Source organism: Microcaecilia unicolor, chromosome 1 (assembly GCF_901765095.1).
Source record: "Microcaecilia unicolor chromosome 1, aMicUni1.1, whole genome shotgun sequence".
Lineage (NCBI taxonomy): Eukaryota > Metazoa > Chordata > Amphibia > Gymnophiona > Siphonopidae > Microcaecilia > Microcaecilia unicolor.
The window spans coordinates 266887553-266913068 of record NC_044031.1 but is presented as its reverse complement, the minus strand read 5'-3'; the positions used below and the strand labels follow the sequence as shown (position 1 = coordinate 266913068).

General features: G+C 42.7%; 1 protein-coding gene across 1 annotated transcript in view; it reads right to left on the bottom strand.

Annotated features, from left to right (window-relative positions):
- The window catches only part of SH3BP5 (SH3 domain binding protein 5), a 144675-nt gene that overhangs the window by 67360 nt on the left and 51799 nt on the right, over positions 1-25516 (bottom strand). Inside the window, exon 3 of the mRNA XM_030206301.1 lies at positions 21610-21738. Within this exon, the coding sequence (XP_030062161.1) occupies positions 21610-21738 (129 nt within the window). The remainder of the gene's footprint in view (positions 1-21609; positions 21739-25516) is intronic.

The following is a 25516-nucleotide window of genomic DNA, read 5'->3' as shown; positions in this document are numbered from 1 at the left end:
TTCAAAACAGTGAAAGTGTCTGCAGCCACCTGCCACCCATCAGTTCAACAGTGATGCGTGAACTAGTATGTACCAACTCTCTGCAAAGACCTGGAGTGTTCAGTGTAACTTGCAAAATTGCTTCAGTTCTGTGTATCTTCCTGTGACCTTCCAGTAGTTATAGAATCAACAGAAAATGCATGGAACATAAAGAGAGGAATGAACTGGAATCACTCTTAGCTATTTTAAACAGTCAATATCTAATAGCACAATCACATAACAGAGCCTAAGTAACAGCCCTTAGGAGGCTACTGTGCTTGTATTAAGAAACAAACTGCTGTGCCCAAAGCAGTCAGTTCAAGAAACGACATTAAGCTGCACAAAATGTCCTTTGTAGATAGTTCACAAGTCCAAATAGTAATTTATTTACAGAAAGTCACGTGGCTCCTGCAATCCTTGGTGTGTACTCCGGCCCTGGAGCATTATCTGCCCATCACCTTAGGAATGATCTTCTGTTACACTTACATAGCAAACCATCTTTTAAGAAATTTAACTGGATTCAAGACTCATTTCTTTAGGCTGACATTTGGGACTAAGGGCCTGATATTCAAAGCAGTTAAACCAGGTAGGAGAGGCTCCTGTCTGGTTAAATTGCTTCTGACTGCCCAAGAGCTATATTCAAGCAGCAGTTAAATAGACACTGCCCCTGTGCTGTCCAGTTAGTGCCGTGGCAGTCCATGGACAGAACTTGGGTGGAGCCAGGAGGACTTAACTGATTAGCGACCAATTCAGTTCACTAACTAACATTAGGATAGCAAAAAGCTGATTATTGGTCGGTGCCCGGTTATCTTCCAGATTCCGGTCTCCCTACGATCCCAATCCCCCCTCTCTCCCACCTCACACATATTCTAAGGTGGCCTGGGACACCACTCACCAAAGCTCCCCCCTGGCCTACCCATGAATGCCTGGTGATCCAGTGGGGTCCTATGGACAGATGCGATGCCCACTTGCTCATGCTTGTCGCGGCAGCTACTGTAAAATGGCTGCCATGATTTCTAGCAGACATGGCCTGGCATTGAAAATCTAAGGCTAAATCTGCTTGTGACAGCATATTAAAAAATGCTGACCGCAGCAGGCTGAATATTGGCGCAAAATGTTTTAATGTGGATTGGGACCTGCATCTCAACTACAGGAATGATCTGGTATGGTTGGTCAATCTCTTTCCTATCAAAACATTGTACTTATTTTCTGAAAATTGGGATGCTAGTCTGTAAACCACCTAGACCTGTCTAATTAGATAAGGCGGTATAGGAACTTTTAATAAACAATAAACCTTATAGAGGCTAGTAGAAAGCAGACTGCACAGGATGGGGAAATTGAAGCTTTCTGTAAAGAACTGTCCCCTGAAGACACCCTCAGTGAAATATAAATGGGAGATTAGGTGTCTTCCTCTTTGACTAACTACCCCACTCAATTTCTGTAAAGAGGAGATAGATTACATGCTATGTCACACAGTGAAGAGAGGGAGCCTCAGGTTGCCACATACAGAGGATTATGAGATGTGTCTTGCTGTTAAGATTAATCATATAGACAGTAAAGGAATAATCCTCACCGGGCAGATTTTGTATCCTGTGAGTCTGGGGATCACTTCATGGTGAAAACTGAAAAGCCTTGCGAAGAGAAGAGTAGAAAACTACTCAATTATCATTCACTAAGGGGCTAATTTTGTGGTTTCCAAACTGCGCTGCAGCACCCTGGTGTGCTGCAGTGAACTGGCAAGGGTCCCGCTGCATTTTTTCCCACTGAGCCGCAACTATAACCGTCCCCTCTCCTGTTCTCAATCATAAGTACATAAATGTTGCCATACTGGGACAGATCGAAGGTCTATCAAGCCCAATATCCTGTTTCCAACAGTGGCCAATCTAGGTCACAAGTACCTGGCAAGATCCCAAAACAATACAATACATTTTATGCTGTTTATCCTAGAAATAAGCAGTGGATTTTCCCCAATTCCATTTTAATAATAGCTTATGGACTTTTCTTTTAGGAAGATATCCAAACCTTTTTTAAACCCCGCTAAGCTAACAGCTTTTACCACATTCTCTGGCAACAAATTCCAGAGTTTAATTACACATTGAGTGAAGAAATATTTTCTCTGATTCATTTTAAATTTACTACATTGTAGCTTCATCACATGCCCCCTAGTCCTAGTATTTTTGGAACGCGTGAACAGATGCTTCACATCTACCCGTTCAACTCCACTCATTATTTTATATACCTCTATCATATCTCCCCTCAGCCGTCTTTTCTCCAAGTTGAAGAGCCCTAGCCATTTCAGCCTTTCCTCATAGGGAAGTTGTCCCATCCTTGGAAAAGCCGGTTGTTCTCCAAGGTTGGCAGCAGGCTGAAGCACTAAGCAACATGAAGATTATTGGACCACTTTCCTGCACGCACCACCACTAGCTCTAACAGTCACACCTCCTTTGATGCAAAATTTCTGCATTGGAGGGGTGTGACTTGCAGAGCTAGTGATGACGTGTGCAGGAAACTGGTCCCGCGATCATCACATTAGCTGACAGTTCTAGCCTGCTGCCAATCAGGGAAATCTGCAGAAGGTAAGTGTGAGAGGGGGGGGGAGGAGGCAGAGAGAAAGCCACAAATGATGCTGGCTTGGGGAGAGAGGGGCACAGAAACATAGCCAGAGACAGAGAGAAAGATATTGGGGGGGGGGGGTTAATGAAAGATAAGGGGGGCCAGAAAGAGAGAACAGGAAAATGCTGAATGGGGAAGAAGAGAGATAGAAGGAAAAAGGCTGGATAAGGGAGAAGAAATACAGAAAGAGAAAATGGGTAATGCTGAATGGGGTTAAAAGGGAGGACAGAGGCTGGATGGAAGGGGGAGAGGAGGGCAGATGCTGGATGTAAAAGGGAGAAGAGAAGGAGGGCATGTGTGGGAGTGCAGGAGTTGGTGGCTGAATCATGCTACCGATTTTCTTGCAAAAGTCCTGCAAAGTCACCACTTGTCTTGGGAGCCATTTTGAATCAGCGCCAGGACAAAGACAGTCTACAGACACACCAGACAGGAAAGAAGGGGCTCTTTCCTGCCCCAAAGAGGTCACTAGATCACCAGGGCACCACACTAAGGTAAGGGATGGGAGGGGTAGTAAATGGAGTTATGTGGGTGGAGCGAGGCTGGAAAATTGGGGAGGGGATCTACATGGGGGGGGGAAGAGAGGGAACCTCGCTTTCTTTGGGGGGGGGGTCAAAGTGACAGGGGGCGACAGGGGGTAGGGCACATGTCCTCTTTTTTCTTAGGGCAAATATGGTAACCCTAGGTTGGCAGGTGCTGCCTTGGCATCCTGACACACACCAGCAAAGTTAAGGAGGAAAGGCTTCAACTGTGTGAGCTAGGCCTGAGCCCTGCAGAGGGTAATGCAGCAGTACCAGACAAAGGGCCGGCAGCCTGAGCTGTGGCAGGTACAGTGGCCTTGTCTGAGGCTGTTTCACACTGGAAATATTTTAGAGATTTAGCATGTAGTAACCAGGTTAATCAGCAGAACAAACATCAGACCACCAATGTGGAAACTAGGACTTTAATTTCACCAAATAAACATTTGTGCATGATGTGGCCACATCATATTAAAATCATATTAAAAACATGCAAAAAACTGTCATATGTCAAACCAAACACCAAAAATACAACACACAAACCATAACTGTGTGCATTACTTATTTTGTGCAATGGTGTCGCAAGTGAATGATCAAATAAAATTACAAATCCCTGTGCCTATTAGTGAGATAAAGCAGAGCAGTGAGTATATGCAGCTTTACAAATAAAAACATAAACAGGCAATAGATATTTACAGCACACTTCCCTCTAGAACTAACAGGGTGAAATCTAGAATAATCATCACAAAACATGCTACAACAAATATAAAAAACAACCAAAATGCACAGATTAGGAACATAATGGCATACAGAAGTTAATTACAGGTTTGCAGCAATTCCTCCAGAGTTTCTCTATTGAAACAACCAATCCTAGTGGCAGCATATGTCTTGTGTAAGAGTAAAAGGTTACAACTCTTAAAAGTACTGAGTCATAATCTCTGATCAATCTAATTAAAAGCTTATGTCTTAAGCATACTCTAAATTTGACTGTTGCAATAGAAAAACTCCCAACTAAAAAACTCCAAAGAGATCATTTAAAAGAAAATTTTAAAAATGCAAAAAAAAGAATAAAAATCAAAAGGGGGGTCAATGCCCATATAAAATCACTGCTGTAAAAAAAACCCACTTAAAAAATTCTAAACAAAATGTTAAAATGCTATGCATTCCTGTAGCCATTTTGTGCATTCCAATGACGCACTGATGATGTGATCAAAATCTGAGCCAGTTAGAAACAAGTTAAAAGCCATCCTAATATTGAAAAACATAATGCACCCTTTTCAAAATGCTAAAATAAAACCCCCACTAACCCCCCCCCCCTTTTACAAAGCCATGCTAGTGGCTGCTGCGCAGCAATGCCGACACAGCCCATTCATTTTGAATGGGCTGTGTCGGCATTACTGCACCAGCAGACGCTAGCACAGCTTTGTAAAAGGGGGGGGGGGGGGGGGAGAGGGTAAAAATCTTGCTTTGTGTAAAATATAAAACCACATAAACAACCTGAATATAAATTGAATAAATATAGCTTATAAACCTTGTGGTACAGAAAAAAAATATTGAACAGTCATGAAACAAAAAGGTCTCAATAAATAGCAACAATTAGCATTAAATATACGCATAAATAATCTCATATAATCCTAAATATCAGTATAATCAAAACCATGAAACATGATGCTATTGCCAGTTATCTCACTATAAGAACACAGATAAATCAGATTGTTGAAGACCATTCAGCACCACTGTATTTTTTATTTATTTATTAGGATTTATTTACTGCCTTATGAAGCAATTCACTCAGGTGGTGTACACTAATTAAACCTGAAAATATATTTCTGTTCTTCTTGCAACAACAGTCTGTCCAGATCTCCAGCTCTCTATGAAACAGGTGGTCTGCTGACATCCACAAATCTGAGGAGGTTAAAAGAGTGTTTACAGTGCTCCACCATAGGTTTCTCAATGATTCATGTCTAATAATACATAGATTTTAAGAAAGGGGGTATCCAGTTAGTCACAAAAAAAGGACTGCGCAGGCCAGAAAAGCACTATTAGAATGTAATAAGAGTAATAATAAGATAGTATGTAATTTGTTTTATGATCACACGTCACAAGAAATTGTTCAGATACTTCATAAACATTGGCATGCGACCCAGGGCATCTCAAACTTTTTGGATAAAGAATTGATGGTGGCATATAAGAGACAAACAATCTGAAAGACATGTTAGCACCTTCTTCGCTCCCTGTAGCCCACAACTCTAGAAGTAACAAGGCCTCAGGCCATTTTCCTCATGGAAACTGTTCCACCTGTGGAGTTAATCTCAAGACCAACCAAAATCTAGGGCGGACTATGAAATACGTCAACTGCTTTGATCTGCTCAGTTAGCAAAGGCGGTATAGCAAATGCTAATAAATAAATAAAAACTGAGACATTTCTCAAACTGCACATCTGAAGGAGTCCTCTGCGTCGTGATGTGTCCCTGTGGATTACTGTAATGTAGGAAAGACAAAATGCCATATGTCCATCGCCCCTTTTATAAACAGATATTTTCCAGTGTTACTCCTGAGAGGTATAACCAGGACAGGATAAGGGAGTGCCGAGCTCTGGCACTTGCTGCCAGTTTTGACCTCACTATCCTTTGAAGAAGGAGAAGCTATTGGGCAATGGTAGCAGTTACTAAGAGCAGGGCCTGAACCAAGGTATAGGCCCTGTCTCTCTGCCAATCTGGGACGCCTGGGATGAGAGGAAACAGGACCTGTGTGCTGACTCAGGCCACATGCTCCCTGACAGTTAATTCAGTCAGATTCAGCTTCTCCCGATGCAGGAGGCAGTGGTAAGACAGGAGGGGAGCGTGAAAGCCTACAAGTTGGAGATAGAGATTAAAGTGAGAGAAAAAAAAGATGAGAACCAGGAGGGGGAGATGTGAAAGGGTGGAATAAGCAGAGCCCTGGTCATACTATTGCTTCTCTTCTGGACTCTCTTTTCTACTGACTTAAAAAAAAAAAATTGAATCTTGACGTTTTTAGTGTCAACATACATCACATGAACTATAAGAATTATGCTTTCACAGTATATTTGAACTGTTGAACTGGAGAGAAGAGACTGCCATCTGTTGCTATTATTTTTCATTTATTACCATTTATATACATTAGCGAAGCACAATATACACAATATAAATGAAAAGGTTTACCACTTGTAAATTATTTGTACTGTTGAGGTGTTTGAATGTCTCTGTCATTTCCCTTCTCTCTCCTCTAGGTTGTTCCTATTTACATCCTTCAGTCTCATTTAATTGCATAGTAGAAAACACGCAGTCATAGGCAGCAGAACTGAAATGTGGTTCTTTTTTCTGTATGGCTCTGTGAGAATGCCTCTCAGATTGCTTTTATTGTCAGTGCAGAGCTCTCATCTGCTCTACATGCAGGGCATCCTTTTTTTAGCTGAACGTGGGAAGCAGCATGAGTGCATTCCCCTCCCATTGCTTCTGCAGGAAGGCTGCTTTTAGACCCTGTGTGTCAAACACAAAAACCCTCTTGGATGTAAGTACTTCTGCCTTGATGCCAGATGTAGCAAAACAAACAGCAGACCACCAATGTGGCGCCACTCTATTAAACCTAAAAATAAATACAGTCTGTCCAGATCTCCACCTCTCCATGAAACAGATGGTCTACTGACAGCCACAAATCTTAGGGTCCTGTTTACTAAGGTGTGCCCTAACTGTCAACCTAAATGTTGAGATTTGGGTGTCCCATACCGTATTATCAAAACGAAAGATGGCCGCCCATCTTGTTTCGATAATACAGGTTTCCCTGCCCCTTCACGGGGACATCCTGCGAGGATGCCCTCAGGAAAACTTGGGTGCCCCTTTGATTATGCCCCTCCACGTTACTGGTGCTTTGCTGTAGATCTCAGGTCTTCCTCTCTCTTCTTACCAACTAAGGATATTTTGTGCTTCTCCTAGGCTGCCTTCAGTTCTTCAGTTGACTTGGTCATTAAAAAAAAGGACCAAGTCAAGTCGGTCAAGTGTTCGTCAGGGACGCCCTTCTTTTTTCCATTTATCGGCTGAGGACGCCCATGTGTTAAGCACGCTCCAGAGTCACCTTCGCTATGCTTCCGACACGCCCCCATGAACTTTGGTCGTCCCCGTGACGAAAAGCAGTTGAGGACGCCCAAAATTGGCTTTCAATTATGCCGATTTGGGTGACCTGATTTGTGTCGAAAGATGGGCGCCCTTCTCTTTCGAAAATAAGCCTGATAGTAATATAGTAAATGATGGCAAATATACGGTCCATCCAGTCTGCCCAACAAGATAAACTCATTTTACATGGTATGTGATACTTTATACCAGAGTTTGATTTGTCCTTGCCATTCTCAGGGCACAGACCGTAGAAGTGCCCAGCACTGTTCTTATACTAAATTCTGAAGCTAATGTCGAAACCCCTTAAAATTTACACTTCAGCCCATCCATACCTATTCAGTGACAATCAGGGCGTAGACCGTAGAATTCTGCCCAGCAATGATTTCGCTTCCCAATTACCGGCGTCGCCACCTAATCTCCGCTAAGATTCCGTGGATCCATTCCTTCTAAACAGGACTCCTTTGTGTATATCCCAAGCATGTTTGAATTCCATTACCGTTTTCATCTCCACAACCTCCCGCGGGAGGGCATTCCACATATCCATCACCCTTTCTGTGAAAAAATACTTCCTGACATTACTCCTGAGTCTGCCCCCCTTCAACCTCAATTCATGTCCTCAGGAGTGAGACTGGACCTTAAGGCCCTTACCCGCAGTCATAGTCTATGTGGTAGAATCTATTATATGTTATGTTATGCTGACAAAAGCCATAACAGAACAGATGTGAAACACAGAACTCCTGCAAAAGCCTGTAAAAGGGAGGCCTCTTAAACACTTCAAAATAACCTCAAATTAGGAAAGTCTCATCTAAGGCTCTGCCAGGAATTCAAGGGATCCATTTCAAAAATTACCATTATCCTTATAAAAAAAAAGAAAAAGAAATTTGGTGGTCTTGCAGCCGATTGTGATTGCAACTTTTCTTCATTCGTCACCCTTATCATCTACAAAAACTCCTATTACTCCATCTGATCTATTACCGCTGCCCTCTATTAAGATGTTTTCACATGTATTGTGTTGATACTGTGCTACAATGTGTACTGTTATTTGAATATTTTATTGTTGTAATTGTTTATTGCTTATGCCAGGGATATACTTGCTATACACCGCCTTGGGTAAATTTCTTCAAAGAGGCAGTAAATAAATTCAAATAAATAAATTGATAGATGCATTAATTTTTTTATTTCTATCATAGATAATCTTTTTTTTTTTTAACATTGGGAACAAGGTAGAGGGGGTTCACCTTCACAGGCTACAGCAACAACAAAACCTCATCAGCTTCCGTGCTGGAAACAAGGAATGGGACCAGCAATCGCTGGGGGACCTGAGGCCTGAAGGATCATTTGCTCCTTTACACTTCATTCAGGGATAGCTCATAGTCCAAAGCTGAGAAGTTTTACCAACAAAACCAAAGACAACAGTAGCTCAGAGAAAGAATGAGAAAGCACAGAAACAGAATCTGTAAAGTCCACAGTTTCTGATCTTCAACAATTAATCACTTTAGCAGAAAAAAAAATACTAACTGGGTAACTCTGAAAGGCCTGAAATAGCCTCATGTAAAATTGCTCAGGATATATGGCTTCTGATTTTGTTTAGGATAGTTTAGACTCTTAGGTATGGCCTTCAAAGTTCTGTTTTTCAACTGCTCCTTCTTATCTTGCTCCGTTGATTACATTACATACTTCCTCTCATCCATTATGCAATGTACAAATTTTCAACTTAGCATTACTTCTTCACCAGGAGCATGATAGAATCTATGTGTCGATGTGCTTTCTCCCACACAGCCCCTTCGACTTGGAATCTCTTTCCGCTTCCCTTATGTTCCAAGGGTGCCTGGCCCAGATTTAGGAGAGCACTAAAAACTCTGCTTTTTACAAAGGTATTTGGTGACTGGGTAGTTAGCAGCTGATTGTTGTTTTTGTCAGCACAGCTTCTGGAATATTTCTCTATTCTCTTCATCTTTCCTATCATTTTATTGGCATTCCATTTCTATTTCAATGTATTATTTTATTGTAAAAAACCATAGTACACCAAATTTAATAAACATGTAGCATAACATGCAACTAACCATATCTGCATATATGCTGGATGAGACATAAGTACAAAAATATTGCCACACTGGGACAGACCAAAGGTCCATCAAGCCCACCATCCTGTTTCCAACAGTGGCCAATCCAGGTCACAAATACCTGGCAAGATCCCAAAAAGGTTCAATACATTTTATGCTGCTTATCCCAGAAATAAGCAGTGGATTTTCCCCAAGTCAATTTAATAATGGTCTATGGATTTTTCCTTTAGGAAGCTGTCCAGACCTTTTTTAAACCCCGCTAAGCTAACCGCCTTTACCAAATTCTCTGGCAACGAATTCCAAAGCTTAATTACAAGGATATTTGAAGGCAGCCCCAGGGTCCAAGAGAGGAGGGGAGGGCATTTGTTAATTAGGAGATCCTTCTGGGTGGGATGTCCTTCCAGTTGGGGTCTTGAATGGGGGGGGGGGGTCTTTGGGAGAGGGGCTTAGATACAGGATGGCTTTCGAGAGATGGGGGTTGTGATTGGGGGTTATCAGGGGGCAGCTTTGTGACCCGGAGATCCCAGGATGGAAAAATAATGCCAGTTTTTCCCTGTTTACTATGAACCATGTTATTATATTTTCATACTAATGAGCTGTTTTACATGCATTTGCATGTTATGTATCTCATTAGTATGTAAGCAAACAAACAGCAAGGATGATCCGGGAATGAAAAACAGAACAGAATTCACCAAAACAATTGTATTGGAAAGGGACCCAACCTGGCCAAGTTTCAGCTTTGCCTTCATCAGGGATCACAAATTCTTCCAAGCAAAATCAAAGACGTTCAATAAAACAACTCCTTGTACTGTGTACAATGGTTTAAACTCTGGATTGTGGAGCAGCAATACGTCACGCAATACAAGTTCTTTTACATGGAAATACTTTTAAAACAAATAGGAGGAAATATTTTTTCACTCAAAGTATAATTAAGCGCTGGAACTCAGCACTGGCCTAAGTTTATAGCGGCCAAAAATAGCACTGCTATTTAGGTGGTCCGATTTGGCCACTAAACTTAGCCTGCGAAGCCCTGAATATTTGCAGCTAGCCGGTTATATCACACGATATAGCTGGTTAGCTGCTATGCGCTAAGGAGAAATTCTATATATGGCACCTTAAAAAATCAGAGCTGTAAAGCCATGCGGTTAGCGTGATTCTATAAGCTGCGCCTAAAGTTAGGCGTACTTTATAGAATACACTCAAGTGCTGTTCTTGAGCCTAAACTTTAGGCACACCCATTTAGGCCACCTAAAAGCAGGTCTAAATACCTGCGCCTAAGTTTATTTATTTATTACATTTGTATCCCACATTTTCCCACCTCTTTGTAGGTTCAATGTGGCTTACATAGTGCCGGAGAGCAGTTGCAGACTCCGGTGTAAACAAATACAAGGTGAAGTTGTGATAGGGTAAGGTTCATGTGGTAGGACCACATAGAGGAATCATTCGACGGGAGAGTTCGGTGATGGCCATTACGAACTTTAGCGTTGTTGTGTCGCAGAGATCAGGCATTTACGTTGGATCTGTAGGGTATGCCTTTTTAAACAGGTGGGTCTTGAGTGTCTTTCTGAAGTGTAAATGGTCGTATATGGTTTTCAAGTCTTTTGGTAGTGCGTTCCATAGCTGTATGCTGATGTAGGAAAAACTGGATGCGTAAGTTAGGCACAGATCTGGTATAGTCCATAATAGTGTGCAGTTTTTTGAAACACCCACAACCAGCCCATTCCACGCTCATGGCCATGCCATTTGAATTTACGCACACCATATTACAGAATACGCCTAGAAAGTTGTGGGCGTAAATTCTAATTAAAGCCAATTAGTGCTGCTAATCGGTTAAGTACCAATTATCAGCACTGATTGGCTTGTTAATCAATTAAGCTGTGCGTACAATTTGGCTGGCCAGCCAAATTAGTGCTCACAATTTAAGGCGCCATATATGGAATTTCAGGATAAGTGCTAATATTCAGCGGAAACAACCAGCTATCCCATGCTGAGTATTAGCGCTTAGCCAGGAGCTGTTCCTGGCTGGTTAAATAGTGCTTAATATTGGCTGGCAAGTGAATAAATAAAATCTATCTGGCCATCACCCATTCAGTGGTGTTCCTTGGTCGGCGGCCACCTGGGGCGGATCACTGCTGCGCACTCCCCTTCCCCCCCAGGTGCAGTGTCATCCCTCCCCCGCTCATCACCTCCAAGCACACCCCCACCCCCAGGTGCATTGCTCTTACCTCCTGGGGTGCTGGGAGCACCCACGCAGCTGTCGGCTCTGCCGGTTCCCTGCTCCCTCTGCCCCGGAACAGGAAGTAACATCAGAGGAAGCAGGGAACTGGCAGAGTCGACAGCCGTGTGGCTGCTCCCTGCACCCCTCCTGCAGCGTGCACCTGGGGCAAACCACCCCCACCGCCCCACCCTCCGCACGCCACTGCACTCATTCCCACTCATTTGAACAGAAAGAAAGAAGCACCTGAGTAGGGAGGAAATCCACAACGACTGAAACCAGTGACCCTTGGCAAATGATGGAACACGAGACGCAGCAACCAAAGACAACGAAAGAAGAACTGAAAATGTAAGTCTGTGACATGGAATTTCCCATAAGACAGACGGGGAAGCTACGAGATGAGAAGTCAGTTTAACACAGGGGTTTGCAGTAAACATAATATGATAGCTGAAATAAGTCATATATCAGGTTGGACTGGAGTATTATAAATGATCAATGATTCACTAGAGAGGTCATTTAAATCTGTGTTTAGGTTATGCAGACAGCACTCTGTAAATCTGCCATAGACTACTCTTTTTTCACTTTTTAAAGATGATGGAAGAAGAAAATTCTCTATAATGTTTCCCTTTTTACTCCAACTTTCAGCAAATTTCTTTTTTTTTTTGCAATGCGGGGGAGGAATCAGGGATCATTTATTTTTTTGAAGAAATCACCCAAGGAGGTATACAGCAAGAATAAAAACACAGGCAAGAGACAATTATGATCTGTTAGCGGCCGACTGCCTGGAAAAAATCCAACCCAGATCACAAGCACTGGATTCGTTGCATAATTTGAAAGCTCATCTCAAAAAGACAGTCAAGTTACCACAGGTTTGATACCTATGGGCAGTAAGCCCTAATGTCACAGCTTTGAAGATACAGCTCACCAGCTTCACATATGTGTTAAGGGAAGCCACTGCCACTGCTTGTCCCTGGGATCCCTAGCATGAAATATTCCTACTATATGGGTTTCTGCCAGGTACTTGTGACAAGATTGGCCACTGCTGGAAGCAGGATACTGGGCTACATGGACCGGTGGTCTGACCCAGTATGGCTATTCTTATGTTCTTATGATACTACAGCCAAGAGAACAACAAAATTCCAAGTTCTTATGCACATTCCTTGCCTATCTGTGCTTCCTGACCGGCTTCTGGCTTCCAGCTGCCAGGCTTCCATATGAAGGAGTAGCCTAGTGGTTAGTGCAGTGGACTTTGATCCTGGGGAACTGAGTTCAATTCCCACTGCAGCTCCTTGTGACTCTGGGCAAGTCACTTAATCCTCCATTGCCCCTAGTACAAAATAAGTACCTGAATATATGTACTCAGTTCCCCAAGATCAAAGTCCACTGCACTAACCACTAGGCTACTCCTCCTATATAAACTGCTTGGTATCATCACAGAAAGATGGTTTATCAGCTCCATGACTATTTACCTCTCAATGGTCAGCACAACAATCATTTTCCAAACTCTTAGGCCAGGTTGCTAATGTTGCCATGAATGAAATTAGCATAGATAGCTCACTGATTTTAAAAATTCTTCCAGCCAGTGCCAGCATTTGAGAGCAAGTTGTGTGCTGGGCAGGTCTGCAGCAACTAATCAGGGAATTGGGGAGGAACTTTGTCCATCCTCCCTCCCCAATCCATGGTATATACAATACTGCTAAATGGCTCTTTGTCAAAATGGTGCTGACCCACCCTGCGCCCCCCCCCCCCCCCCACACACACACATATACTGCACTGCCATTACTTGATATATAACCTCTGCAACCAGCCCCTCTTCAGGACATTTTAAAATGTGGAGCTCATCTACTTAAGATGGAGAGAAGTAATTCAGGCAATGCCAATATGAGAAAGCTTAGGGTTTGCCACTGTCCTCTGACAGCCTGATTTTGTTCCCTGAACATTTACACAGCTTACAGTATACTAAAGCTTGACAAATTACCAATAAATGCTGGGTCCTGGCAACCTGGCACAGTACTACAGGCATATCCCGTGCTGAATTTTAAGGACTCATTTGTAGTTCTGCCGTTTACAGAGCTTACAGCCACATCCCCCTTTCAGTATTCACTGCCTTTGAGAAGGCTGGTCACGCTACAAGTAGTTCAATAAACACTCCGCATGCCAAGAAGAACCCAGTGCCCTACACAGTTTCTTACTGCTTTCACCATTAATGTAGCTAAGCTCTTAATCACTGATCCTTTTCCCTTTCTCAGACCCCAGGGAAGACTGCCACGCAGACACATTTTTCTGTCTGATTCTTGCTGCTGGGTCCTGCTTGTGCTCTTTCCTGTTTCATTTGTTTTAGGTACATATAAAAACCCACAGAGATATGGGCTTGTATGAACATTTTTGGCTACCCAGCCACTGAAACTCCAGCGAAGCATAACTGCTATTTCCCGTCCCCCTCATCTCCACCACACAATGTGACCGAAACAAAAGCCTTATGTTTGTTTCTCATTCAGCTCATCCCTACTCATGTATGTAACGTTTCCTCTTCCTGTCTTGGCATGATGCATGTACTGAATCTCTAAACAAAACCATGAGCCACTGACAAAAAATACTATCTGTGTAAGAGAAAACAAAAACGTGCATCTCTCTCTCTCTCTCTTACTATCTGACTGACAACGCAGGGAGCGTTGGTTGTTAGCTAAGGTTGCAAAGGCATAGGAGGTGGCGTACCTAAGATTACCATAACCTTTTTTTAAGAGAATAAGTCCTCCAGTTTTTTTAATTTTTAGGAAAATGTCCTCTTTCTTTTATGTGCCCATGACCAATACACCTATCCACATAATGAGAGAAACCATCTCTGGCCTAGTAGACTGGGCATATGGGACTACCAAAGAGAGAGAAAGGCAATGCTGATTTCCTTTCTGTTTCCCTGCTGGTTGAGTCTGTGAAAGGAATTTTGTTTGTGCAACACAACTTTAAGTATATGTCATACAAAGACTTTCACACTTATCTCAGAAGCCAGCCAAAGTTGTTGAAGGATATCTGTTCTTCTAATAAGTACACTTGGGCTCAGACTCAACCAAACTCAAATCCAGACATTTTTGAAAAGTAGATTATTGTCCACTGCTAAACTGTAAGTCAGTTACTGTTTTGACGTGTGTTCATTAACTAAAAGCCATTTACACATTTGCTACAATTAAATATTTTTTTTTTAGCAAAGGAAGCAACCGTTTTATTTTTTGTGTCCTCTTTTCTGTATCCAAAAATATGGTAACCCTAGGTATACCTCAGAGCACTGTGCTTGCATTATTCTATCAATCCATCTGATCTGTGGATTGACATCAAGTTTGCCCTGCAGAACCAAGACATGGTAGGAAGATACAAACCAGAAGCTCCTCACCTTCTTTTTCTATGGCCATCTTACCAGAGAAATAGTTCTAAGGAAACAGTTTAAGATTTGTTTGTTTCTGGCACCTGGCTTATCTGTATATACCACATACTGCCTGAAGAACATATAAGTCGGTACTGGAGAAGATCAAACCTAAGCTTTCTTTGGAAGCTCAAATGAGACTTTAACTTTCATACTTCAGACACATCATGCGAAGAGAAAGATCATTAGAGAAAGACATCAAGCTTGGCAAAGTTGAAGATCAATGCAAAAGAGGAATACTGGCAATTTAATGGATCAACACAACAACTATCGATCAGTGGCACAGCTACAGGTGGGCACAGGCCCAACCAGTCTAATAGCCCCCAAAACACCTCATTGTCAGTGCCTCACTCCTCTCACTCTCTCCTCTCCGCTGGTGGCACTGTATCTGCCCATCTCTCTCTGAACCCCCCCGCTCCCCCCCCACCAAGTCTACCTTCGAGCCATCACCGACAGCAATTCATGTAGGCAACCTGCGCCGGCCCTGCAGGATTCCCTCTACTGCATCCTGCCTCAATGACATCATTTCACTGGTGGGGACGTGATAGAAGGAAGCCCGTAAGGCCAATGCAGGTTGCCTATAGGAATCGCTGCCAGCGACTGCTTGGAGGTAGACTTGGGGGGGGGGGGGTTGAGAGAGAGATGGGCAGATGCCAGACAGGGGGGAGAGGGAAGAGGGGCCCATGCTGGGTGGCGGGGGAGGGGAAGATGACGATATGTGAGTAGGGGCAGAGGGGATGGTTGGGAAGAAAGAGGGAGAGATGGGCACAGGGGCAGAGGGAAAGGTTAAAAAAAACCTGTATGGGGTTGGGGGTGGGAAAGGCCCACCCAGGTGAACTTGGGGGCCACCTGAAATGGCAGGTCTGGCAACACTCATGCTCTGGACGCCACTCTATCAACGTTTAGCTACCTGACTAAAGATCGAACAGAGTTCAGAGCAACTATCCAGAGGGTCATTATGAGTCGACACCAACTCGACAGCACTTAACAACCTGGCTTATCTGTGAAGAGTACGGAGCATGTACACAACTAGTCAGTAAGTCCCACCTTCTTTAGAAGAGGCAACCTCAGTAATTTAGGTCACAAGCTACCTATCAGCTGATGTAAGAATGTGATCATCCACTCAGAGGGCAATTCTATAACAGGGCACCTACAATTAGGCATCCAGAGGGCACACAATGGGATCCTATTCTATAATGGAAAGAAGGTGCCTATTTTCCTTTATAGAATGCTAGTATAGCTGGGTATATACGCGTTTAAAATTTAGACATGGTCACTTATAACAACCATACAGCTGTGTGCTAGAGCCTACATGCAGCAGATACCATACAACTTGCCTATGTCTCGCCTATGCTCTGCCTCTGTGTACGCTGTTTTGTACATATGCCTTAAGTTAAGTTGCATCTGCACATATATAAAAGTGCACACATATGTGTGTATATGCTAATATTCTAATATGCTAATATTGATGCAAAGATTGTGGGCATCCTTTTAAATCTGCAGGCGCCATTTTGACTGTTTTCAGTGGCTGAATCATTACAGAAAAGACAACTGGCATAGAGAAAGGTACATACAGCTGGTTACAGACCTCAGCATTATGGTTTAGAAATTGAGCCCTTCATTTTCATTTTAGGACTTAATGGCGGAGACACAGTAGTTTTCTTGAGCCAAAAATACAAGATAAGTGTTGAAAAGTCATCCACTAAGCAACTTCCTGAAGATGCTAAGACACAGGAGTGAACTGATCGCCAAGGTTCCACTGCTTAGAACTGGACTCTGAATATCAATAAGAAATTTGCAGCCCCACCTCCGCTCAGTACCAAACACAGAACAGCACTCCTCAAGAAAGAGTTTCTTCAACGCAGAATGGTAACTGCTCCCAGAGCAGCACACAAATCAATAACAGAAAATACGGAGGAAGAGGCTGAGAACCAGGGAAGCCAGGGCTCCGATTTGGAAAGGTGAATAATTACAACCAAATCCTGATATTCAGGGCAGATGCACATATGTCTCTATCACCTAGAATGCAATGACTTTTTTCAGTGAGATAACAGCATCTTCAGGTGTGACAGGGAATATCTCACCTTATTTTACATGTGTAAAATATTTCTTTTGATTATTATTTTTCTTTTTATCATAAACCTCTACAGCCTACTTCTTACGCTCTGTTTGAAATGCCGTGCAGTTTGGAGAGATCTTTAACAACTTCCCGTCTCTCTTCCTCCAAAAACCACATTCACATGCCGTATTTGAATACTTTACACAAGAATTTTTGTCAGTTTCAGTAACAGCCAAAATCACTGACTTCATGAATGTAAAAATATTCCCTACAAGGGGTGACGTCAGCACCAACAGGAAAGCAAAACAATAAATCAGGACCAGAAACAGAGCGGGGAATCACATGTCAGCATTTTGAACGGATGATGTTTTCCTATTGTTCTTTATTCTGTTTATAGCTTACTCTTTTTTTTTTTTTTTGTACTGCCCTTGAAGATTTAAGAATTTGCAATTGGTCAGCCGTTTAGATCATTTTAGAGCAACATATCTGCTAGACTACAGTCACCCAGGGGCCCTTTTACAAAGACATGCTGAAAAATGGCAGTAGTGTAGACGCGTTTTTGCCGCGCGCAGGATCATTTTTCAGCACACCTGTAAAAAATGCCTTTTAAAAAATTTTTGTCAAAAATGGATGTGCGGCAAAATGAAAATTGACGAACATCCATTTTGGGTCTGAGACCTTCCCGCCAGCCATCAACCTAAAGGTAAGGTCTCACGCAGTGACTGGGCAGTAATGGTCTACGCACGTAAAATGCCGATTACTGCCCGTGCGCCAGAAAATAAAAATATTTCTGGCGTGCGTAGCGGATGCGCGTCAAAAATGAATTTACCGCAGGGACCACGCGGTAGCTGGGCAGTAACTCAAAAATGACGTGCTTTGGGCGTGCGCAGGCGCCTACGAGGCTTAGTAAAAGGGCCCCTCCGAGACGGTTTTTAACTGATTTACAAGATGAAAATTAATCTTATAAGATCATCATGGCCAGGTGTGTCTTTGTCCATTCCCACTCCTTTCCCAACACAATACAATTTCTTATAATTCCGCACATACCTCACAGCTCGACATGGAGTGCAATAAGAACAGCTAGTCATTACTAAGAATTATAAACAATTAATCCAAACTAAAAAAAATAATCAGTTACATTATTACTACTACTTAACATTTCTAAAGCGCTACTAGGGTTACGCAGCGCTGTACAATTTAACATAGAAGGACAATCCCTGCTCAAAGATCTTACAATCTAAAGGACGCGTGAGCAGCCAGACCGATAGGGGCAGTCAAATTGGGCAGTCTGGAATTCCTGAAAGGTAAGAGTTAGGTGCCGAACGCAGCATTGAAGAGGTGGGCTTTAAGCAAAGACTTGAAGATGGGCAGGGAGGGGGCTTGGCGTAAGGGCTCGGGAAGGTTGTTCCAAGCATAGGGTGAGGCGAGGCAGAATGAGCGGAGCCTGGAGTTGGCGGTGGTGGAGAAGGGTAATGAGAGGAGGGATTTGTCCTGTGAACGGAGGTTTCGGGCTGGAACATAAGGGGAGATGAGGGTAGAGAGGTAGTGAGGGGCAGCAGACTGAGTGCATTTGTAAGTAAGAAGGAGAAGCTTGAACTGAATGCGGTATCTGATTTTATTAGAATAAAATAAAACCAACAAGACTCCATGATTAGCCTCCGACTACAAGTTTTCAATTTTTTATGAATGGACATGTAGTCTGTTATAAATCTAACCTCCTATGGAAGACTATTCCAGACTTTAGCCATTCAATATGAGAGACATAAATTAAACAATTTTTTATATCTCACTCCCTTTGGTTTTGAAAAAAATAGGTCTGTGTTGATATTACTGCACCAACAGACACTAGTGCAGCTTTGTAAAAGGGGGCCTTAAAATATAAGCCCCCCAGGGACAGGGAAATACCTAGTGTACCTGAATATAATTTGCTTTGAGCTACTACTGAGAAAGATGTGATCTAAATCTAAACCCAAAATCCGGTACCAAGTGTACTATGAAGTAATACAAAACACTACAAATGTCACTCAGGACCTATAGAGAAATTCTACCATATCACAAGTCACACAACAAGAATCTACCTAGGAAAAGACAGCACCAGAAACACTGCAGTGGATACCAGATCAATACACCTACTGGAAAACTATACAAGCCAGATTAGTGCAGATTAATCCTGTACAATCAATGATGATTAAAAAAAAAAGTTTCTTTCACACACGCAGAATGCAGATAGACCCTCACCCAGTATTGAATAAGTAACCACAAACTAAAAATATAAATATGTAGACAAAAATTAAACTGAAATCCAAAGAAGCCAGATTCTGCATACAGTGCAATATAAAATATAAAGAGAGCAGACATAAATTTATAAAACTGACATATTCCAACCACTACATTACAAATTAACAAATACAAATAAAACAACAAACAGAAAATATGATAATACCATTTTATTGGACTAAATATATTTTTTTTAAATTAGCTTTCAGAGGTCAATATCTCCTTCCTCAGGTCAGGACAGCATACTGCTGTTGTGGTATCCTATACTGACCTGAGGAAGGAGCTTTTGGTCTCCAAACATTAGTCAAAAAAGTAATAACATTTGTCCAATAAAAATATATCTTATTTCCATTTTCTTTTTATATTTATTAATGTTTATTAATACAGCTACCACACTACTTTATCCTAAACTAAAAATAAAATTATTTTTTCTACCTTTGTTGCCTGACCATTTTGGCTCCCAGTCTCTGGTTTCTGCTTTCCTCTTCTTTTCTTAGCTCTCTAGCCAAGATTTCCTGTCCATTTGTCATTTTTCTCTCTTTACTCCTCCTTTGATTTATTTTTCTACCTCTGTTCAGGTAATTCTTTCTCCAATTTCCCCCAGTTTTAATGTGTTTACTTACAGCTTTCAATCTCTTTCCCTCACCCTGGCTCGCCTATTCCACTTCCTCTTATTTTCCATTCTATCACTTCCCTCCCCCCATCCAGCACCTGCCCTCATTCTCTCCCTCCATCCAACATCTGCTCTCTATTCCCCCTTCCATCCAGTATCTGTCCCTTTTCTCTCCTACCTTTCTATCCATCATCAGTCCTCTTTCACTCCCCCTCTTCCTTCCATTGTCTACCCTCTCTCTTTTCTCCCTTCCATTCAGTGTGTATTCTCTTTCTATCCCTCCTTCCATCCAAGGTTTGTCCTCTTTCTATCAGTGGCGTAGCTACGGGTGGGCCTGGGTGGACACAGGCCCATCCAATCTTGGCTCAGGCCTACCCAGCTACAGCACCACACTGCTCTCTTCCCCCCCTCTCCTCCGTGGCATCCCGGCATCTGCACTCTGTTCTCTGAACCCCTTCCCTCCCCTGTGTCGGTACAGGTGTCCTAGGTGCCTGCAGCAATTCATTCTTGCTGCCATCTGCCGCTTTCCACCAGAAAGGAAACAGGCAATGACATCAGTGAGGGCGAGACATGGCAGATGGAAGCCTGCGGGGCCGGCGCAAGCAGCGAGAATGAATCGCTGCAGGCACAGAGGACGCCTGTGCCGACATTGGGGAGGGATGGACTTTAGAGACAGGAGCGCAGATGCCGGGACGCCGCAGAGGAGAGGGAGAAGATGTGGGGTAGGTGAAAAAAGAAAACCTCTTATGTTTTTAAAAAATATCTCCAGGAAGATATTTGTGGTGTATGGTTGTGGGGGAGGTGGGCATGTGCACGTGGAAGGGCCCATCCAATTTACCTCTGGGACCCTCCAAAATACTGAGTCTGGCTACACCTCTACTTTCTATCTCTCCTTCCATCCAGCATGTGTCCTTTCTCCCCCCTTCCATCCATGTCCTCTTTCTCTCCCCATTCCGTCCAGTGTCTGCCTTCCTTCTCTCCCATCCAGCCTCTTCCTTACTTCTCCCCTTCCATTCAGCCTCTGCCCTCCCTCTCCCCTTTCCATCTAGCCTCTGCCATTCTTCACGCTCCCTTCCATCCAGCCTCTGCCCTCCTTTCTCTCCCCTTTTCCATCCAGCCTCTGCCCCTCTTTGTTTCCCTCCCAATCTAGCATCTGCCCCCTCTGTTCCCCTCCCCCAACACCCCCACTGCCACTGCTGCTTCTCTAGACCAGCAGCAGCAGCAACAAACAAGCTACAACCACCATGGGGCTGGACTGTCCATTTGTGTGGCTCCTGGCTCAAAACAGGAAGTGACATTGAAGGGGGCGGGACCTTCAGCCATGCAAATAGAGAATCCAGTCCCACAGTAATTGTAGATTTAGCCACTGCTTCTGGTGGACTAGAGAAGGAACAGCAGTGGCAGGGGTGGTGGCAGGAGGGAGGTGAGAAAGGTCCTGGTGTACCTGCTGCACGGCAATGGAGAACTGCTGCAAGGCAAGTTAAGAAATGCTGTGCATCCACACAGCCATGCAGCTTAGAGGAAACATTGTAATAGAGGTATCGAAAAATACATGAGATTATGTTGCATACAAACATTTATAGTTATAGGGATGCTTTAACAATAGAAACAATAAAAAGGATGATGTAAAAAGAAAGCTTCTTGTGCCTCATTCAGGTACTCAAGAACCACAAGGAAACAGGTTCTCTCACCTGCCTGGCTATCCTTCTTGCCTCCCAGTATGGTTTGGAGTCTTCCACAGCTTTTCCAATTTTCTTTACAAGTTCATCCAGCTTAAACGTTGCTTCTACCAAAACTGCGCGAAATTTCTGGCGTGCATCCTGTTAAAAGACAAAATTTTGTGAGAACAATGAAGTTATTGTTATTGTTTTTCAGTGGGTCAACCTTTTCTCGTTTGTTCTTATCCTTACAGGTCCTCTGAACAAAATGATAAGCACCACCTTAGGGGAATCTCTTCCTAAAGGCAGCTAATAAATCCCAATAAATAAAAAAATAAATAAATACGCAAGCTCTATGGCAATGTAAGTCCTGCCCCCTGGGAGCCGAACCATACCCTACAATTACCCTATTAGTGTAGTCTGTGTCTGTTACCTCAAGTATGATTCTTTTCCCATGAAGACAAGAACTTACCAGAAAAAAGGATAATGAGAAGGAATAAAGAAAGGGAATAGAAAGGTTCAAGAAAGTGATCAGGTAAAATTCACTAACTTCAAATTTTCACTTTAGACAATACCAACAACACCATCACATAATAAAATATTGCTCTTTTATATTTTTTTAGGTGACCTGACTGGATCCAGTTTGTAAACTATGGGTTTCTTTTACAAAACTGTGCTAGCGATTTCCGTGCAGTAAATGAGAAGAAGCCCATAGGGATTGAATGGGTTTCCTCTTATTTGCCGCACTGAGAATCACTAGAGCGGGTTTGTAAAAGAGGCCCTATGTAACAAAACATAAGCAGAAAAACATTTATCAGATAAATATTATTTTTACTCTGGCATCCATTTAATCAAAATTCAGTATAGGCAACAAAGTATCCAAACTGAGAAACGATTCTTTTTAACAAAGTTTTGTTTTTCAGAACCATTTACCCCCAGGACTCAGGTCTCTCGGGTTAAGTATTATTCTGTGTTTGAATTTTCAGTCTATGGGCCCTGTTTACTAAGCCGCGTTGAAGGCGCACAAACATTTTAGCATGCACTAATGCTAGAGACACCCACAGGAATATAATTTTATGTATTTATTTGCTGCATTTGTATCCCACATTTTCTCACCTATTTGCAGGCTCAATGTGGCTTACAATGTTCCTTCATGGCAATTGCCACTCCAGAGTAAAAGGTACAATTGTCATTTCATAGTGTACATGGATGACATGTCGACATTTCAGAATGGAAGATACAATTGGTATTACATTAAGAATATAGAAGGCATAGTAGATTATACAGACAAGATAGTCGAACGTTTATCAAAATAAAGATGTGGTTGGTATTGTGTAAAGAGATAGGCAATAAGGCATAGGAGAAAACATTTAGCATTACAAGTAGGTGATGGTGTATTTCAGTTCCTTTTATGGGTCCTTGTGGTATGCCTTGTTGAAGAGGTAAGTCTTCAGCGATTTATGAAAGTTGATTAGGTTGTGAATTGTTTTCATGCCTTTTGGTAAAGCATTCCACAACTCTACCATTAGCGCTCACTAATTTTTTTTTTCCAGTTTTTATTGAATAAAGCTCCAACATACAACCATAAATGCAAATACACAGTCGGACACCCTCCAACATAACAATGTAACATCTTCAATGTATCTTTAACCAACTGTTTATGTCCCCCTTTCCCACCATCCCTCCTCCCCTCCCTCCCTCCCCCCTACTGAATTGTCAGGGTAGAGTCCGGTCGTGCCAACCACTCCGTGTATGGGTCCCAAATTCGGTGATATGGCAGCAAGCGACCAAAACGCATCGCAGTCAACTTGGACATCAGCTGAATATAGTCTAATTTTCGCAGAATCAACTGCGCTCACTAATTTTTAGCACACACTAAAAAGTTAGCACACCTACAGCATGGGTAAACAGGGCCCTATATGTTTTAAATGTCTATCTGTCACCTCACTCTCTCCACTTTGGTCTTTCTTGTTGTTCTTCTTTTCTTATCCTTTCTTTAATGTTGTAGCTCTCTTCGTAACTTTGTCTTCTTCCTTGTACCCTATTCCCTACCTTTATAAACTCAAAAAGGCAAGACCCTAAACTTTCTGGAGCTGAACTTTTAAAATTGAAGCTTTCCTTAGATGATCCCTGTCTTGTAAAAGGAAAGGATAATTGATGTCTCTACTAAGAGAAACCCACCCCTAAAAAAATATTTTCCCCAAACAACAATCACATACGCACAGTTCTTTCTGTTTATCAAGAACAAAAACATTTCTAAGCACAACACTAGCACAGATCAGCAGTGCAGAGCAGGCCTTTGTTAAGCACCTTCTCCCGCCTGACAGCCTAAATGTTTCACTTTTATTCTTCACACCTTTGCTCTCTGCTAACCCACTTAACACTGCATTTTAAAATAGGAGCATTTCCTGAGCAAAGTTAAATACCAAACAACATTGTTAACTTTTATTGGAATTTAATTTTCCTAATGACAGTGATAACACCTCTTTGTGCTATAATCGGAACAGTTTTAAACTGTCAGCTCCCTCCCTATCAGACTATCTACTGACAACTTAGTTATTTAACTGAGCACATTCTAGAATCTTTAAAATCTTCTTTCACATAAAGAGATATGTTACAAGGATACAACTTTATTCTTAGAGCACTATTAAAAGCACTCTCTCCAGCATTCACACTTTCCCTGAAGCCAAAGAACCCACGCGTGACCACCACAGTTTTAATTAAGTCACTCACATACCACTCATGGTGACCAAACCTCTATTTGTACACCGCCTTGAGTGAATTCTTTCACCAGAATCCTGCCTTTACACACAGTACCTCACAGCACATCCACCCCAACCATTAACGCCCTCCCAACTGCCTGCCACAGCCATTTAGAATTTTCCCCGGAGTTCTGGCAGCCAAAGCATAGCACGTGCTGCATTCAATATTCCCTTCACACACAAGCAGCCATATTTTTTATGTTAATATTTATTTATTGAAATTTTTCAAATAATTACAAGCATTACAATACTTGCATAAGAAAGTTGGGCCATATTTTTTTTTTATTACAAAACAAAAAAACGTTTAAATACATTTCCCCTGCTTCCCTTACCGTGCTAGGGGTTTCTTTGCTGGTAATTCATTCTTTTTCTGAATGCACTAAAGCACCTTCAGCTGCACAGCTCTGCCCACAAGTTCGCAGTTCCCAACGCTGTCTCCAAAGCAACAGAAGCTGCCTCATGTGCATCTGCCAATCTGACTAGCACTCCTCAACATGCACTCCAGGAACCGCACTTGCCCTCCTTCTTCTGGCACTGGTCCAACTTCCCAAATTGGGCCGGCACCGCTCAGGTCCGAAATCCCGGCACTGCTGCACATGTGCAGCCTGTCTGATGTCACTGCCCCAAATGTGGTGACGTCAGACAACAACACAGCCCCAAACAGGTTTTTCCTCCACGTTCCACCGCCACAAACTCTTGTGAGACTGCCCGTGAACGCAGCCCAGCACCATCTGCTGATCCCAGCAATCTCCTGCCCTGCTTGACTCCAGTTCAGCCCGGAGTCCCCCTTCAGTGTCGAGCCTTCCAGCCCCGCAGCACCCTCATATGTCAGCGGCACCAGCGGCAACATTCTGGCTCAGCCCCATTCCTGCACCAGACCCCACCAGGTATTTAAAATACAGCAACAACAATCACTACCAAAAAAACATATCACAGCATTTGGAACAGCAGAAAGCTGTTTCAAAATCTCCCCGGCCACTAGGAGTACCAAAAAGAGATGTCTTGTTTGACAAGTTTACTATCGCATTTGAAGAAGAGAGTAAGGGTTCTTAACAAGATGGCTTTAGAAAGACTGGACATTAAAAAAAGAAGGGAAACCTTACAGGGCAAGAATGCTAAAATTATGCAAGACCTACAACACAAAGAGGCTTAAGACACTCAAAATGTACTCACTGAAG